Source organism: Erigeron canadensis, chromosome 7 (assembly GCF_010389155.1).
Source record: "Erigeron canadensis isolate Cc75 chromosome 7, C_canadensis_v1, whole genome shotgun sequence".
Taxonomy (NCBI): Eukaryota; Viridiplantae; Streptophyta; class Magnoliopsida; order Asterales; family Asteraceae; genus Erigeron; species Erigeron canadensis.
The window spans coordinates 3,876,590-3,895,212 of record NC_057767.1 but is presented as its reverse complement, the minus strand read 5'-3'; the positions used below and the strand labels follow the sequence as shown (position 1 = coordinate 3,895,212).

General features: G+C 34.6%; 1 protein-coding gene and 1 long non-coding RNA gene across 2 annotated transcripts; both read right to left on the bottom strand.

Moving 5' to 3' along the window:
• Positions 1–6,372: 6,372 nt before the first annotated feature.
• Positions 6,373–7,814, bottom strand: LOC122606589. The gene is made up of 2 exons (XR_006324952.1): positions 7,595–7,814; positions 6,373–7,287 (listed from the first exon to the last, which is right to left on the bottom strand). It is a non-coding gene; the product is annotated as an uncharacterized LOC122606589 (long non-coding RNA).
• A 602-nt stretch (positions 7,815–8,416) lies between these two features.
• On the bottom strand, positions 8,417–12,301 carry LOC122606586. Its single transcript, XM_043779428.1, has 5 exons — positions 12,174–12,301; positions 11,097–11,389; positions 10,386–10,499; positions 9,586–10,019; positions 8,417–8,932 (listed from the first exon to the last, which is right to left on the bottom strand). Exons 2-5 carry the CDS (start codon positions 11,376–11,378, stop codon positions 8,659–8,661), a joined length of 1,104 nt encoding a protein of 367 aa, XP_043635363.1. The 5' UTR covers positions 11,379–11,389; positions 12,174–12,301; the 3' UTR covers positions 8,417–8,658.
• Between the last annotated feature and the right edge of the window lie 6,322 nt (positions 12,302–18,623).

Below are 18,623 nucleotides of genomic sequence, written 5' to 3'. Positions count from 1 at the left end.
CTTCATGAATGTATCCAAAGCCAAAAGTCCAAAGCTTTCTTGAAGCGGCAAAACTTCACATTCATATAGGTAGTTCTACTTTATTCATGCACCTGCTATTGCACTTTTTCAAAGGAACTATTAAGAAGATACACTTCAACCTAACCATCTACAGGTCTGAGCACATACCTTTGGATGATATGTAAAAACATGTGCTCCAAGTTCTAAGTGTAAGCTTTCCGCATTGAATTCAGCTTCTGATTAATATCAAAAGGGAATTGGGTATCTCACAGTTAGAAATTTAGGTGGACTTTAAACCCATCCCTTCAGCAGATTTATTAACCAAGTCTTTAGCTAATCCCTTCGTCAAGTGATCAGCTAAATTTTGTTGAGATCTTACAAACTCTATAGAAATCACCCCATTTGTGATAAGTTCACGAATCATGCTATGTCTAACACCTAAGTGTCTAGACTTTCCATTATACATCTGGCTATAAGCCTTTGCCAATGTAGCGGCACTATCACAATGGATAGAAATGGGTGCTATAGGTTTTGGCCACAATGGAATCTCATAAATCAAGTTTCTTATCTATTCTGCTTCTTTACCGGCAGCAGCTAATGCAACAAACTCAGATTCCATTGTTGAGTTGGTAATACAAGTTTGCTTCTTGGAAGCCCATGAGATAGCACCTCCCCCAAGCAAAAATACCCAACCAGATGTCGAAGAATGATCTTCAACATTGGTTATCCAACTTGCATCAGTATACCCTTCTAAAACCGAAGGAAACCTAGTGTAAGATAAACTATAATCCATAGTTTTCTTCAAATACTTCAGTACCCGCCTAATTGCTTGCCAGTGATGAGTACCAGGATTACTAGTATACCTACTCAATTTTCCCACAACAAATGCAATGTCAGGCCTTGTACAAGTCATGGCATACATCAAGCAACCAATCACCTTAGAATACTCAAGTTGTGATACAGCTTCACCTTTGTTACGCATCAACTTCATACTTGGATCCATAGGTGTACTCACCGGAGTACAGTCAAAACAATTGAATTTCTTTAGCACCTTCTCAATGTAGTGAGATTGAGAAATTGAAATTCCTTTGTTTTCACGTTTAATCCTTATACCAAGGATAACGTCAGCCTCCCCCATATCTTTCATGGAGAACTTTGATGACAAAAATTCTTTTGTTAAGTCAACCTGATTTTGGTCAGTTCCAAATATCAACATGTCATCAACATATAGACAAATGATGACTCCTTTACCAGAATCATCAAATTTGCTATATACACATTTGTCAGCTTGGTTTAAATGATAACCATTTGACAAAACCACTTCGTCAAACTTTTGATGCCATTGTTTAGGTGCTTGTTTTAATCCATATAAGGATTTAACAAGTCTGCAAACCTTGTTTTCATTTCCTGGCATGACGAAGCCTTGAGGTCAGTTCATATAAACCTCCTCATCCAGGTCACCATTCAAGAATGTTGTCTTCACATCCATCTGGTGAATGACCAGATTGTGAATTGCTGACAAAGCAATCAGCAGTCTAATGGTAGAGATACGAGCCACTGGAGCGTAAGTGTCAAAATAGTCAATTCCAGACTTTTGTCTAAAGCCTTGAATGACCAACCTTGCCTTGAACTTTTCAATAGTTCCATCTACCTTCATCTTCTTTTTGAAAATCCATTTGCAACCCAATGGTTTGCAACCAGGAGGTAGATCAGCTAACACCCAAGTGTTGTTGCCCATGATGGATTCTATCTCATCATCAATTGCTTCTTTCCAGAAGGCAACATCCTGAGACTTCATTGCTTCATCAAATGTTTTTAGATCATCCTCAACATTGAAGCAATATGAATATTGGGTAAAAGCATCATCTCTGGAACCCTCAATTAAGTATAATTGAAAATCTGGTCCAAATGATTTAGGTTTCCTTTCTCTTTTGCTTTTCCGAAGCTCAAGTGACTGATGAACAACCTTTTCAGAGACTTCAACATTACAATCCTTATCGGTTCCATTGGAGCTAGAAACCATATCCTTTGGTCTAGGCATAGATGAGAAACGATTCTCATCAAAGATTGCATCCCTTAATCAATTACGGAATGAACCGCATATGAATCATTAGGTTCAATAACATAAAACCTATAAGCCTTGGAATGTTCAACATATCCAATAAATACGCAATCTATACCTCTTTCACCTAAACTTTTCTTCTTGGGATCAGGCAATTTTACAATAGCCCTACAACCCCACACCCGAAGATAATTCAAGTTTGGTTTCTTTTTATTCCAAAGTTCATAAGGTGTAATCTTGTTCCTTTTGTTAGGAACTCTATTAAGCAAATAACAAGCTGTAAGCACAGCTTCCCCCCAAAATCCATTACTTAAACCTGAATAGGATAACATGGAATTAACCATTTCTTTAAGGACCTTATTCTTTCTTTCTGATATACCATTTTGTTGTGGTGTATATGGAGCCGTAGTCTCATGGATTATCCCAACGGATTGGAAATATGTTTGATCAATATATTCACCTCCCCTATCCGTTCTAAGCCTTTTTATCAAAGTCTTTTGTTGCAATTCTACTTCAGTTTTAAATATTTTAAATTTATCTAATGCTTCATCCTTAGTGTGTAATAAATAAACATAACAATATCTAGAAGCATCATCAATAAATGTCACAAAATATTTATTATTCCCTAAAGTAGGAGTTGCATGCAAATCACATAAATCACTATGTATCAATTCTAAAATTTCAGAATCACGTTTGACATTTTGAAATGGTTTCTTAGTGATCTTTGTCAACATACATGATTTACACTTTTCATCATTTATGTCAAAGGCCGGTATTAATCCATCTTTAGACATTTCTTGCATTCTTTTAAAGTGTACATGTCCTAGTCTAGCATGCCAAAGAGTAGAATCATTAAAGCTAGAAGTTGACATAAAAGCAAAGTTGAGATTCATGTGATTAATGTTAAGTCTAAACATTCCATTGCACAAATAACCAAAACCAACAAACATGCCATGTTTTGACAAAACAAATTTATCAGATTCAATAACTTGTTTATAACCACAATTATTTAAAACACTACTTGAAACCAAGTTTTTACGAATTTGTGGTACATGCAAAACATTAAATAAAGAAACAACTTTTCCAGAACTAATAGTCAAATCCACACTTCCACGTCCAAGTATTGGGGCTGTTGACTCATTTCCCATATGAAGAACTGATCCGTCAGTCATTGACTCGTAAGTCTTGAACCAACATCTATCCTTGCACACATGGATATTAGCACTCGAGTCAACCCACCACGCAACATCATCATCCTGCACAAAATAAGCCTCAGTTATATATGAAACATAATAATTCTCAAATGAATCATTATATATATACCGACCTTTCGAGTTTTGGTTTTTAAAACCATTTCCCGAACCGCTTGTGCCAGATCCATTGGTATTTTTATTACCAATATTAACTCTGCAATCCCGTTTCAAGTGTCCGGATTTGCCACACTTCCAACAAGCCAAGCTAGACTTCTTGTTGGGACCAGCTTTGTTAGCTTCTTGATGTTTACGTTTCCCCTTCTTGTCATTATATCCGGTGGATTTTTTTATGTTCCACCATATTGACTGAAGACGTGCCAGCAACATTGTTGCCTTTTGATTTGTCAATATCATGCTCCCTGAGAGATTCCTCAATACGCAAATGACTACCCAACTCAACAAGAGTTAACTCCTCCTTCTTATGTTTCAAAGAATGCTTAAATTCTTTCCACGACAGAGGGAGTTTATCAATGATACTAGAGACTTGAATAGTCTCATCCATATTCATTTTATGTTGTGTGAATTGACCAAGTATGCGAATGAGCTCATTGTATTGTTCCATGACCGGTCTAGAATCGACCATCTTGTAATTATTAAAATTACTCACAAGGAACGTTTTACTAGAGGCATCCTCAGTCATATACTTGGTCTCTAAAGAGTCCCATAGTCCTTTAGCGAAAGCATGGTTTTGGTAAATATCAAAAAGAGCATCAGACATACCATTGAGGCATTGAGGATTAATCCTCGAGCAATATAGTCATCATTCTCCCATTTGCTCATTTTCCGAATTTGATCAACAGTAGCATCATCACCATCTTCTGGACAAGGAGTACTCAGCACATAAACCACCTTCATGGTGGTGAGGGGAAAGTGCATCTTCCTTTGCCATCTACGAAAATTCATTCCTTCAAACTTATCGAGCTTGGAGAAATTAGTAGTCATATGCTTCATCGTAGATGCCATTGATTTCAGTAAAATTGTTGTTTTCGATTGTTGGGGAATTTCAAGTTACAAGAGTAAGAAATCAATAACCGGATATCTCTTTGTATCGTGATATCACTTTCCGAAAACAACAATTTGACCCTATCTGTCTGGGTTACATGAATTTTGTTTTGGGATAATACAAAGAGTAATGTTCAAGATTTTGGCAGAAATCTAAAACCCGTTCGCTAAAAAGTATTTCGTGTTTTGTATCTATTTTCTCACGTATAATTCTCAAGACAGAGACACCCAAAAGTTGCAATAACTATGAACTCAATATGTGTTCTCTGTGTACTCATGCATCTCTATATGGATATATATTTATAAGAAGTTGGAAAGTCCACATGTTTAAATTAGATCACATAATATAATGAAACAAGACTTTTGTATGTGAAAATAAAGAACTGAAAATGAAAGTATGAATATGACATGTGAATTGATGAAGTGAAAAACTAGCCCACAATAGCTAGCCTATACTACTCTTCATTTTCAAAGTTACTTAACATTTCACTTTTCCATGTTTCATGCAATTCAATTTTCAAAGTTGTCATTCTTGTAAATCTCATGAAAAAAACGTTACTATTATGTGATCAAAGATTGTCAATTAGTTATTATAAAATTAACAGCAACCATCAGTTATTGCAATGCTTTCAAGGTCCGGGATGTTATTCACTTAATGGGCGTACACTCCGTACCTTCAAACCCAAAGTATCATAATCATATCCCTCAATTACACTAAATTAATAACAATTTTCATGTCCCATTTTGGGGATTCATTAAAGGGGCAGCGGTGGCTAAATCAAAGATGATGTCTTCAAACCTACAAAGTCTGACTTTGGTACACTTGCATACCTGCTACACATTCTTTGGTACAGAAAACAGTCAACTATGGATTGTGAAAATCAAATATTGAAACATTGCTCATTATCTGATCTGTTATTTAAATGCATGTATTTCTGCAGTTTTGAGGTTGAAAAGTCGTCCAGGAGCAAGCAACTAACAACAAACAACAGGGATGCCATGAAAGATCGGATATATTCCCGGTTGACTGACAATCTGAAGTTCTGAACTAACCGTATCTTAAGAAATGGGATAGCGATCTGTTAGTAGTACCTTTTGTAGGATTTGTTCTAGTAATGTAATTTTCATCGTAGAGTAAGTTCCTTTTCACCTTTTAACAAAGCAAGTTTTAACAATAGCATGATGCTATAGTTATAGTTAGTACTTAGTACAACATTATAAATTGGTCTAGTAAAAAAGAACAGATCAAATTTTGATAATACTTTTGTGATCATGATCATATTAATGACTTGTAGTTATGAAAACAACTTGTACATGAAAAAGGTGATGGAAGGTCAATTGGTCAAACCAGCATAAACTTTAAGAAGTTACATTGTGTCTAACATTTTAAACACTATTTAGCAATGGTTTTATAGACGCCTTATAAACTTTAAACTGATGAGATGAGGTACCCGTGCGTTGCGGCGGTGAGATGGTGGGGATGATAGGTCATAGTATGATAGGTCATATATAGGAGGTGAAAGGTCATAGAGTGTCATAGCCAAATGTTTTAGCCGTCCGGGTGCCGCTCTCGGATTTAAAAATTCGTCGAAAGTATATCAAATGACATTTCTAATGAAAAAGCATGAAATTTTAAGCACACCCATACAATTTTTATAATTTATCGATGTATGGTTTTTGAGATAAAAATTTTTGAATTAACTAGAAGAATAAAATGATCTATGGAGGAGAGAAAAAAATAAGTGGTTGAGATTTAAGGAGAAAGAAAAAAATGAGTGGTTGAGATTTCTTCTATAATAGAGCACGTTTGGTAGAGAGAAATTCAGTGAAGTGAAATGAAATGAAACAGAAAAATGAAATAAAACAAATTAAGCAATATGCTTTATTTAATAAATGATAGAGAATTAACCTAAGAAATCTAAAAGAAGTAAAATCCATTGTTTGGTAGATAGTTATAAGTTTTTTTAACTATTATTATTTTTTATACGCATATTATTTTGTCATTTGAAAACTTAATAAAAAAAGCAACATTAAACTTTAAAACAACCCATAAAGTACAATACTACTACAGTAATACGTATTGCAATTGCAATACCAAATATTGACACACATGATAATGATCTCTCATGGCTAATTGTATACAAAACAAAATGCACAACACGAATACAATTTCGAACTTGAACTTTTGCGACCAATTACATTCGAACTATCAACCTCATCAAACTACACATCACCTTCCATTTTCCTTAAACCATCAAACTATCAAAATGAAAATGAACTTCCATGATAACCTCCAAAATATACAACAATAACTCTGAACAAAATACATATCAGAGAGACAAAGTGTAAGGAGTAATGGTAATACAAATTGCGCCGCAGGCAGCTGTGTATCAAAAACTATGGAGTTGGTGAGCATCGGAACAAGTTCATTGCTGGAAAGGGCGATCAGTAGGCATATCAGAGAGAGACAAAGTGCCATACAGCCATCAACATCTCATCTTCCTCCATTTCTTGTCGCAAAAGACTCTTATCAAGAGCCTCACGAGCTTCCCATGTTTCTACAAGCTGTCTAAACCACCTCCCAATCGCAATTTGTAGCCGTGCATCCCAACCCATATACAACATCAATAATCCGTTGTTATCATCATCCGTCCTCATCCTCATGGCGTCTTCGAAACTCCCACTTGGAGAATAATCATAGACCAAACAAAACCTACTACTACTACTAACAGCAAGTCGGAACTTAAGCAAGAACGGTCATTAGGATGCAAAACAAACAACTGCAACAACATAGTTTGTGCAAGAAGACCACTTACAATATTAACATTAAATTTGATCTTGTGTTGAGATTCATGATCAATTGCACAACTCTTTACACACCTTTATAGGGGGGATGTTATTGATGAACTACGATTATATCAACACACAAACCGGATGTCGGGTTTGACTAAGACAATCATCATCAATCACCTACAAGGCAATAACATCATCGCATGTACATCATCAATCACCGACAAGGCAATAACATCATCGCATGTATCTTCAAGTTAGAGAACTAAGAACAAAATCAAAAACTTGAGAAAATCACAATAGTTGGTAGTGCAAATCAGAACAAATAATAAATCAGGAGTAGAAATATCAAATATATAGTCGGCTAGACCAAATCAGAAAAAACAAATACCGATCGGAAACTAAAAAAAGAAGCCGAAAATGACTAGTAATAGCTCTAATTGCAATAAAAGAAAAAGAAGTATTGAAGAAAGTACAATATAGATACCTCCAATTTAAGGAGATCCAAAGCAAACAACCATGAAATTAGATGAGATGAAAAGAATCTCGAGATATCGTCGGAGACAAAAGGGGATTAGGGCTCTCTCAGATCTATATTGAATGTGCATGTCACGTGATTTACAATATATACTCTTTTTTTTTTTTTAAATTATAACCAATTTCTCTTCATTTCTTCGCAAAATGAGTGGAAATCAAAACGTGAAGGATCGATTTCTCCGAGAAAATACATTTCTTCGTGTACTATATTCTCTGACCAACCAAACAGTGGAAAAGATTTCATTTCCATTTCTCCTGGTATAATGAATAAGTGATAGGAGTATTTTGAGTTTTTCACTTAGTTAAAGTTGAAAAAATAAAAGGAACAAATGCTTTATAATATAATAGAGATATAATGCAAGTAAGTATATGAATCAAACTTAAAAGAAACAACCTAAACATCAAATATTTGGATGCTATTCACAACACATAGTCCCGCTGCCTAAAAGGGCGCACAAATTAAAAACTCAGGAAGATTAACAGGGGACAGTGTAAATGTGGATTGAGCTCATTTTACAGAACGAATCGAGGCTGTGTTATTTGTTGTTCACGATTATGTAATGGTCCAACCTGATAAGGTAGATAGCGATGAAAATCAGATTAATGAAGGATTTAGTCAAGACGTTATGTATCTTGCGGACTCATGACCTTTGAGGCAAGGTTCAAGAAAAGTTTTAGATGAAGTAGTTCAATTAGCAGTTTGAATCCTTTGAAGGTATCGGAATGAGCTTACCTTTAACCTCATAAAACCACAAAGTGACACAATTGTGGACGATGTTGAAGTTCTCTCTTTTGTATCTTGCAAATATGCTGTACAAATCTCTATTATCACCGTCCAAATAAAAGAGCTACTTTGTAAGTTGACAATTCTGAATTCCTAATGCAAACTAATATATCCCATACACAGAGACAAACTAACCCATCAGATTACAACTAAATACATGTCATTTCGTTCCAATGTCAACTATCTTCTAACAAGTTGTCAATGTCTCACTGCAAGCCCCCATCAAAAGATTAAGAATTTGAGACGGGCATACTTGAACCGACCACCTCAGGTCCTTTAGCAGGCACAGACTGTAATTGCGTGTATATTGGGGCACTGTAAGGAGGTTGAGTCGACAGATGTGGTCCTTGTGGAGAAACATAAGAAGGTTTTGGGGTGTAGGCGTTGTGACCCTGAGGATAACCATCAACATGATTGTAAACGGGTTGTATGACTTGACCACTGTATCCACCATCCAAGCCAACTCTTTGATCATGTGGATCCACCACAGGCGTTGTCAAATACCTGTGACAGAATGAACTCAGATAGTCAGATTAATACATTTATAAACTATCTTGCAATGGATGAAAAAAATACAAAAACCCTAAAGAGCACCATACCAACAGTAAATAAGCAAAATGAAATATTCAGAAATGACTGCAAAATTTTAATTTTCAAATTATATACATGACAACATTTCATTTGAGAAATACTAGATGGCAGTCTAAAATATAAATATTTAGAGGCACCGGTTCCGATAAAAAAAAATCGCCAATATTTAGCACCATAAAAGGCCAAATGTACAAGTGGCTTAAAGAATATTCAAGTTTATACAGCATGATAAACTGTTCCATTAAAAAAGAACAGATCAATATGACAATAACTTCTGTGATCATAAAACATATACTAATGACTTGAAATTACAATAACAATTTGTACACAAAAAGTATTGGCAGGTCGACCCAGCATAAACTTTAAGAAGCTAGATACATCATTTTTAAACGATCAAAAATTCTTTAGCAAAGACTATATAGTCGCCTAACATTAAACTAACATAATGCAAGTAAGTAATATAGCTCAAAGCCTCAAACTAAAGAGAAACCACCTAACCATCGGATATTAGGATGCTATTCACAAAAGTCCTTAAGGCAAAAATGTTTCATAAAAAAGCACCGTACCTTGAATATAGTTCATTAGAGAGGTACGTTGGTCGATTCTCTGGAAATTGATATGGATTAACAGGGGCTGGAGGGGCTTGATGAGGGGTATATGGATGGGGACGGTGTAAATGTGGATTTAGCTCATTTTTCAGAATAAGCTGAGGCTGCGTTATTCGTAGTGAACGATTATGTAATGGTCCAACCTGGTAAGGTCGATAGCGATTCTGTGAATATCGGATTAATGAAGGGTTAATCCTTCCATTACTTGCTGGAGGCGGCATCCTTGGTCCCGATACACCATAAAGTGCTTGAGGTTGCATCCATGGTCTGAGTGCAGTATTTGGTGCTAAAGCTAGCATCTGTGTTTCGGGTGCAGAATAAGCTACTGCAGGGTGTGGTGAAGCAGTCGATGGTGCAACAATGGGCTTAAACAGCAACAGAAGGTCTCTCACCTGAATTCAAATGTTTGAGATTGAACAATTAGCCATATGTAAAGGTTACCATAAATTTTACTAAAATGCTCGATCAAATGCCTAAAATGCCAATTGGAAAAAAAAAAAGCGTAAACTTGTGATCTACGATTATAGTTATTAATATCAGGTGATATTTATTTGGGAGATAAAAGGTAAAGTAGGGTTTAGTATTCAAAAGGACAACGTTGCATGATTTGAGGCCACGGAGCCTAGTTGATAGCCATTTTATGTCAAATATAAAAATAGCTACATACATGAATCATAACCTACCCAAGAAGTGCTATATACCATCACTATCTCTTTATAAACATCATGATACCGGAAGATAGCATAAGTGGTGCAAACCTGCTGGGCATTAAGTTCTGGTGTAAATTTGGAGCCTTGATAATTGTCTTTGATAGCAGTTCTGAAAGAACTCATGGGCAGTGGAATACAATCGTTGCAAATTTTAAATTGCACCTGAAATGATTTCAAGAGTACTATAAAGTCTTTTCAGAAAAAGCAAATTACATTTCTTTTCTTCCCTTATAACAACATCAAACAAGTAAATTAGGTGGATCAAATCAAGTGATCAGTCTAATTATTGCAGTGTGCGCCTAGCATATTGTAACAGTATTCTATTGCAACCACCAATGTACGCAACTACGCATCACCATCATCGAATCTTGATTCAACTCCATTATTTCTATTATTAATTTCAAGTCGATTACTTATACATGGGTCAATTTGGGTCATCTTATATCTATGTGGAAAATAAAAACTTACGCAACCAAAAAGATTGGTCATATGGGTCGAGAAAGTCATCCAATGGTCAATCTTAATGCAAATAATCTCCTAAACCATCTGGTTATAATAATAAAAGAAAGATACTACTTTAAGTGGCGATCTTTAACAAAAATAGTAATTTATTAAGTTTTTTAATAGTTCTTAACAGACACTGCCAGCAGGAATTCAGTATCCATTATTACTAAAAGTCCAAATTTGAACCCCCCCCCCCCCCCCCCCCCCCCTTATCGCTGTGTTTTGAAACGAGATAATTGGGAGGCATACGCTTACCTGCGCTGGAAACCTTCCCCCAAAAGCAGACGGTTGCAAGTTCACCCCTCCCTTGGAAGTGGCCTCATACACACCATAGAGAAGCTTCGCATCAAAATCGAACAGAAACAACTTGGTACCCGGTTTGATCTTCTCAACAACTTCCCTTCTTGCCGCAGGAAGCCCAAAAACACGATTTAGGTAACACTGAGGTTTTGTCACTCCACTGCACATGAATATGAAACCAGATAACTCCTCTTCTTTCTGGATAGCAGATCCATTGCCATTAACAAGAAGGGCCATCCAACGGCTTTCTGTAAAATTAATGAGAATCCACAACTTTATATCTACAAATTTCTCAGATAATAAAACTTAGTTGTTCATCCTACGACAAAGAAGTACGACTATACAAACAGCATTACTATGTCCAAGACAATATACAAAACGGGAAACGCCAAAGTCTCCAACGCTAGCTAGCTAGCGTCAGTATCGTTTCATCATATGTTACAACATTTATGACACACTCTATAACCAAATCTAAAACCTCAACAGCAAAAGTACTGTCACACACACACAAAAAAAAAGCAACTACATATTTTCTGTAGTTGATTCAGAGTATAAGATATCTAAACTCCTTTCGTCGTATAACAAATTTTCAACTTACTATTCTAATGTGTTCTAAATCATTGTCCACTGCAAATATTCGACATTATTAATTACGTTTCTCGTATTAGCCCTAACTGAATTTAAGGTGCATTTCGTGTTTTAAAACTACAGATATGGGTTTAACAATAATACTACTTTCATTCCCATTCCTCTATCTATCTCGAAACCGTCGAATCGAATGCACCCGAAAACCTTAGCATTAAGTATTGCGAAATCCAAAGAAGTATTCGGTTTATTATGTTAACGGATAAAACTGTGATTTATTATAATTATAAAGTGAAGCAATATAAAATATGAATCGTTATCATCATAATTATTAGCAATTCAAAGAATAAATAATGAAAGAATGTGAAATATATTAATATGTGTAGATATGAAAATGGGAATTAAACAAAAGAAAAAGGGTGATCAGTAAATAATAGGTGAAATTACCTGCTCAAGGATTGAAAGGGGTGATCAGAGACACGGAGAATTTGGGTGTATTACAGCAATAGTAATAAAATTAATGACTGTGTATATATTTATACGGTTGGTTTTTTACTGCGTGTGTCAGTGTGTGTGACCCGGGCCATTCAATTGTGTTCAAGTCTTTCGAGTACACCTCACTAAATTGGTCAAATCTACTCCTCACACTCTACTATTTTGTTTTGTTCCACACCTAAGTTGACCCAATATGGACAATGGACGTGACGCAAATTCAACTTTCACTATGTGTTAGGTTCTTAGCATAAATTGGTCAAATACATGAGAGGAGTGTGGAAGAAACTTTTAAATGCAATCGCTTTGATAACTCTTTTATTTTATTTTAAATTTGTCATATTTAAGATTTTCTTAAATCTTACATCTTTAATAATATAATAAAACAAGTCATATACTCACGTAATACAATGACGATGGTGATAGTGGCGCAGAGTGATGGTGGCAGCAACGGTGATTACCGCCGGGGGTGGGGGGTGCGCAAGGGTGGTAAATGTTAAAGTAAATGATATTAAAGCAGATAGTGCAGTTATTTTAAGAATTAGGGGTTTATGTTGTAAAATATGTCATTAAGAATATTATAGGTATACTAGGTGATGATGTTTAAATTAATGAATAAATGAAGGTGATATTTTGGTAGTTTGGAGTTATAATTTGAGATTTAGGGATGAGATTCCTCTTTTATATAGTATATAGATATAGATATAGATAACTAGATTAAACTCGCACGTTGTGCGGGACTGACTGAGAACATAAATAAAATATACGATAACAGATTGTTGCATTATTGCTCATAATTTATGATAATATTAAAATTTGTCAGATTACGACTTATTCAAACAATAAAATTACAATTTATAAATATATGATATACGTCAAATATGTTAAAGCATGACTAATAAGTATAAATATTTATAAATCATAAAATAAATGTATAATGTATATTCATTATATATTATTTAATAAATACTTTTCAAAAAGATAAACATAATATAATAAACAATCTCATTGTAAAAATTAATAAAGAAACATAATATAATGTATATAAATATCTTTGTATTCATATATAAAATAGAAAAATAAATATTAATAATTAGGATTAAGATTAGAATTGATGATTAAGATTATACATGTTAACATAAATATAAACAATCTAAAAAAAAATGACAACTCATTAAGAGACTAAGAAATATTTATGATAGAATTAAATTAAATTATTAAGATAATACTACATATCCACCAAACATTGCAACCGATCATTATGAGATTTATTACATATATAGTTTTTTTTTTTTACTTTTTATTTTATTTTATTATTAATTAATGATGATTAGGATACATAATAATTTTGAAAGTAATGCTTAAAATTAAGAAATTAATTTAAATATGACAAATAATAAAAAATTATACATGACATTCTTTCATAATTGTCAATTAATAAAAAACTATTCTCTATTAGTTATATATGTAAGAGAAACATTATACTAAATGAAAATTATTATGCTATATATAAAAAAAAAAAAAAAGGCTAAATGAAGCCCTTATTTGTTATGCATAAAAAATTTGTACCTTTTCAATTTTCATATCAAAAATCTATCAGGCTACCACTAAATTTTATGATAAGTATATAACTATTTAATGCACCTCGAAATTTTATGATAAGTATATAACTATTTAATGCACCTCGAGTCCTAAATAAGTGCTAGGCTAGGTTTTCTTTAATAGTAACCATATAATTCAATTACAATGCTTATCCGTTTTTAGGATTTTTAGCCGGAAATCAATAGAGAGTCAAAGAACTATTAGCTCCTTAAAAAAGATAAAGTAAGATCTGTTGTTTTGGATGGGTATGGATTAAACTATGTTGTCCTCCTGTTATTTAATCACGAGTAGTTTCTACTATAAATCTAAAAAATTCATTAATATGGAGATCGACTACAATTAACAATTAAAGATAAAAGAAGTCAAACGAAGAAGATAGGATAAGTTCGTTACCAGATTGTTTAATTGTTGAAATCCTTAGCCATTTACCTTCAACAAAATTCGCAATCAGAACAGGTGTTCTCTCCAAACGATGGCAACATCTTTGGGCTTTTGTTCATACCCTTATTTTTTTATGAGTACGAATTACATATGAACGCGTAGAAGTTACTCGGTTCCTGTTTTGTCATCGTTTATTGACAATACCATAACTCAATTCCAATCGAAGAAGCTCAACAAGTTAGAAATCTATTTGACCCATTTCCATCTTGGCTTTGATCGGTCACAGGCCAACAGTTTAATTCGTCATGCTATTAGCTGTAATGTTCAAGAGCTTTACTTAGACTCATGCAATTCAGGAGCTAAGTTTAACTTAAAAGACGACACGTTTTTCAATTCATGTTGTACTCTTCTCAAACTAACAAACTGCATGCATATTTAGTCCATCGGTGTCATAAGTTGGAATAAACTTAAGAGTTTGCTTGTCTCATATTTGAAATTAGACAGAAGATTTGATTCAAAATATATTATCCGGAAGTCCTTTATTGGAAACCTTGAACCTGCAATATTGTGATGGTTATAAGCGTCTTGATAGGTGGACAATTGTTGATATTGTTGAAATCAATGCTCCGAATGTTTTGTCACTAACGATACAATATGCATTTGATTTGACGAAGCTTTTGTTGCTAGATGTGTCGTCTTTACTCAAAGCTGACTTGAATTTTACCAACAATATGGAACCAGATGTTTCAAGGACTCGTATTCGAACTTCGCCATGTCAAGGAGCTTAAAGTTGGTGAATCCTGTTCACGGGTAAATTTTTCTTTCTGTTTCTTATGCTTAATTATCTCGATAATTTTTATTTCACTGTCCCAGACACAAGTGTAGTGTGCTTCTGTTAATTTGCTACTTTTTGGCTGCTAGGTTCTCTCGCTTTTGAAAGCTAAAGGTCGACTTCCACCGGGCTTGAAGTATGTTGAAGCAGCGGTTGATCATAGCCAGCGATTAAGACAGAACTGTTGCTTGACAACGGTCCTAAAGATGACGAGCTGAGGTTAATTGATTGAGAACTTTGAATAATCGATTATTGGTTAGACATGGTTGTTGCATTATAATACATTTAAATATGTTACTAATCATAAATCATTTTGATTCAGCAATACTCTGAACAATTAATGTTTGTTTCAACCTTGGATGTGTTATAAATCTTCTTGGCCCATAATACACTTGTTGGTAATGTGTTATAAATCTTCTTGGCCCATAATACAATTGTTGATTACTATTAATGTTCTAGTGTTTAATTATAAGTTACTAGATTAGGGACCCGGCCGTATTAGAATACGGGCACCTTGGTCCCGATATACCATTAAGGGTTTGAGGTTGTTGCATCCACGGTCTGAGTACAGTATTAGGTGCTAAATCTATCATTTGTGTTTTGGGTGCAGATCAAATAACCTACTGCAGGGTGTAGTGAAGCAGTCGATATGATGGTACAACAGTGGGCTTAAACAGACCTGCATTCAAATGTTTGAGTTTCAACAATTAGCCATATGTAACGGTTGGCATATATATCACCACAAATGTTCAATTCAATGCCTAAAATGCCAATTATTAGTAGGGAAAAAATAGCGTAGACTTGTGATTCACGATTATTGTTATTAAGATCAGGTAATAATTATTATGGAGAAAAAAGGTAAAGTAGGGCTTAGTATTCAAAAGGAGAACGTTGCATGATTTGGGGCCACGGATCGAGGCTAGTTGATAGCCATTTTATGTCAAATATAAAAAACAGCCAGATACGGTTGAATCATAACCATTCGAACCTCGGTAGATTTCTCCAATGTCAAATACCTTACAAATAAACCACCAATCTATTTATATCTACTACTTAGGCTGGTGCTTATACGCGTCCCATTGGTGCGTCCCATGGCTCTTGGACGCATAACATTAATGACAGCGAGCGTTGTCCGGGTTGCATCCGTCCGAAACTTCTCCATTAAGAAGTTGATGGACCCTGGGTTGTGGGACCGGAGGCAACGAAAACTTACGAAAATCAAATTCTTTTTCTTTTTGAAAAATTTGTAACGAATTTTTTTTTTTTTCCAATTTAAATAAACATCTCATTTTCATTTTAACACAAAATCATCTTATCTTGACCCATCTCATTTTCATTTTTACCCTATCATCATTACAACTATTATCTTCAAATACTTCATTCACTCAACCTAATGGCTGCACATAGACCAGATAAAACACTTTTCGAGGTGAAAGACCATATCCAGGTTCACATGCTAAACGACTCAAACACCCAAGGCGAGTTATCGACAGTGATGGGAAGACTAGTGGCGCAAAAGGATGGCTGAAAGCGAGAAATAGATGCAATTCGAGGGCCCGGAAAGAGACCTACCAAGTACTAACCTTGAAAACCTTTACGTGAGCTATCTGCAAGAAGCTCAACAAGATAAACATCATAATCAGTGACGTTTATGATGCACACTTCACATTGGGAGACACGATTTATCACGCCGAAATGTGACAAGGAGATATCGTCTCGGACAAAACGGTCGATGGAGTCAGGTGTCCACCAGGGTACGATGCTCACGGACGTTTCATTAGACCATTGTAATTTATTTCTTTTGATCAAGGTTGCGGAAGTCGTTAATCGTTCCCAGGTCGGTCGATAAGTGAGTTGGGAGTACTCGGGTGTATACGGAGAGTACTCAGGGGTCAAAGTGGCCAAGTCGGAGAGTACTCGGAATAATCGGGCGACTCGGGTTGACTTGACACTTTACCTTGTAGCAAGTACTCGGAGAGTACTCGGCTCTACTCGGTGAGTTTTACAACAGTGCTTTTGATTTTACTTTTTAAGATTTGTATTTTTTTCAAGTATCATAGTTAGGATCGTAATGTGTGTTTTTAAGTATTAGTAATGTTTTTATATGTTTATGTGATGTTTTTACTAATAATTAAAATGTGTATTTCGATTTGTGTTAAGTTATAAAAAATAATTATAAAATAATTGATGATGTAACGAAAAAGTTTCAAAAAACTGTCACGACAGCCTGGGGGAGTTTTAGGTAATGTGATGATGAGCTGGCAGGAAGCTCCAAAAAACTCTTGCTTATAAGCACGGACCTTATAAAGCAGACGTATATGTGGTTTGATCTCATCAATATAAAGTGACTTGTAACATGTAGAATGAACAGCATATATAATACAGGTATCTACTTTTATACTTACTATATTAATAAACAAACTATCATCCCCTTTCAACTCTTTACCTTTAAAATACCCAAAATACTCTTAATTTTCAACACATTCATAACTCTCACACTAAATCTACCCAATATATTCCTAAAATATTTTACACATTTAAATATTTCTACTTAATATTTCTATAATATTCTTAATAAAGTTATTTACAAAAGATACATCCCTTAACCATAAAATAACTACACTACCATTTACGTCAATTACTTTTAGATTAATAACCACATCCTTACCACCACCGCCACTAACACCACCCGTTGTCACCGCTACTGCCGCATTCTCCTAATCTTAATCCGTTTCATGTGAAACCCTTTTTTTCAATCGTTATGTATTACTATTCTCTTATTATAATCAAACATTTTGACTGGTTAGAAAAAGGGTATACTTTTTTTAGCAAGTTGGATCAAGTTAACCCGGCCCAACATTATGAAACCCTGCCAGCTTTATAAGAAAGAAATTCTTTTTTGCTAATTAATATTTAGGACAAATATCAGATATCCCTTTCCTAAACCCCTTATCTATAAACCCTTATAAAGGGTATTGGTTTTAAGAAATTAAGCAATTTTTTCATTCCCATAATACCCTTCTTACTTCTATTGTTTTTTACACCTCCTCAAGTATCTACCGAAAGTACCCTTATCAAAAATTTAAACCCACAAAACACACAACATCCTTCTCCTTCGCATTCTTCGATCACCACCACCGCCTTCATTTTATATTGTCCTCATCTTCTAGCCGCTGCAACGCGCGGGTACTATGCTCGTATATCATATATATATATATACCCAAATTACAAGTTTTTAACGCATGATGTATAATGGTCTTAAAGCAATGTTTGGGTAAATATAATATTTTATGCTTTAGGAGGGATATATATAGTATATTGAAGCTGCCGGAAGGAGGTGGTCAAACTGAACCTAAAGAAACAATTATGGAGGAAAGGGTAGATAGAATAAGTTCGTTACCAGACTGTTTAGTTGTTGAAATCCTTATCCGTTTACCTTCAACAAAATACGCTATCAGAACAATTATTCTCTCCAAACGATGGCAACATCTTTGGACTTTTGTTGCTAGATGTGTCGTCTTTACGCAAAGCTTACTTGAATTTTACGAACATTATGGAACCACATCGATATTACTATCAGGAAGACTTGC

Excerpts from the sequence above, each read along its gene's own strand:
- LOC122606586 (XM_043779428.1), bottom strand. The coding sequence starts at position 11,378 with ATGGCCCTTCTTGTTAATGGCAATGGATCTGCTATCCAGAAAGAAGAG. Across the intron at positions 10,500-11,096 it reads GGGGAAGGTTTCCAGCGCAG|GTGCAATTTAAAATTTGCAA; the intron begins GTAAGCGTATGC and ends AAATCATTTCAG. Across the intron at positions 8,933-9,585 it reads TCTAATGAACTATATTCAAG|GTATTTGACAACGCCTGTGG; the intron begins GTACGGTGCTTT and ends ATTCTGTCACAG.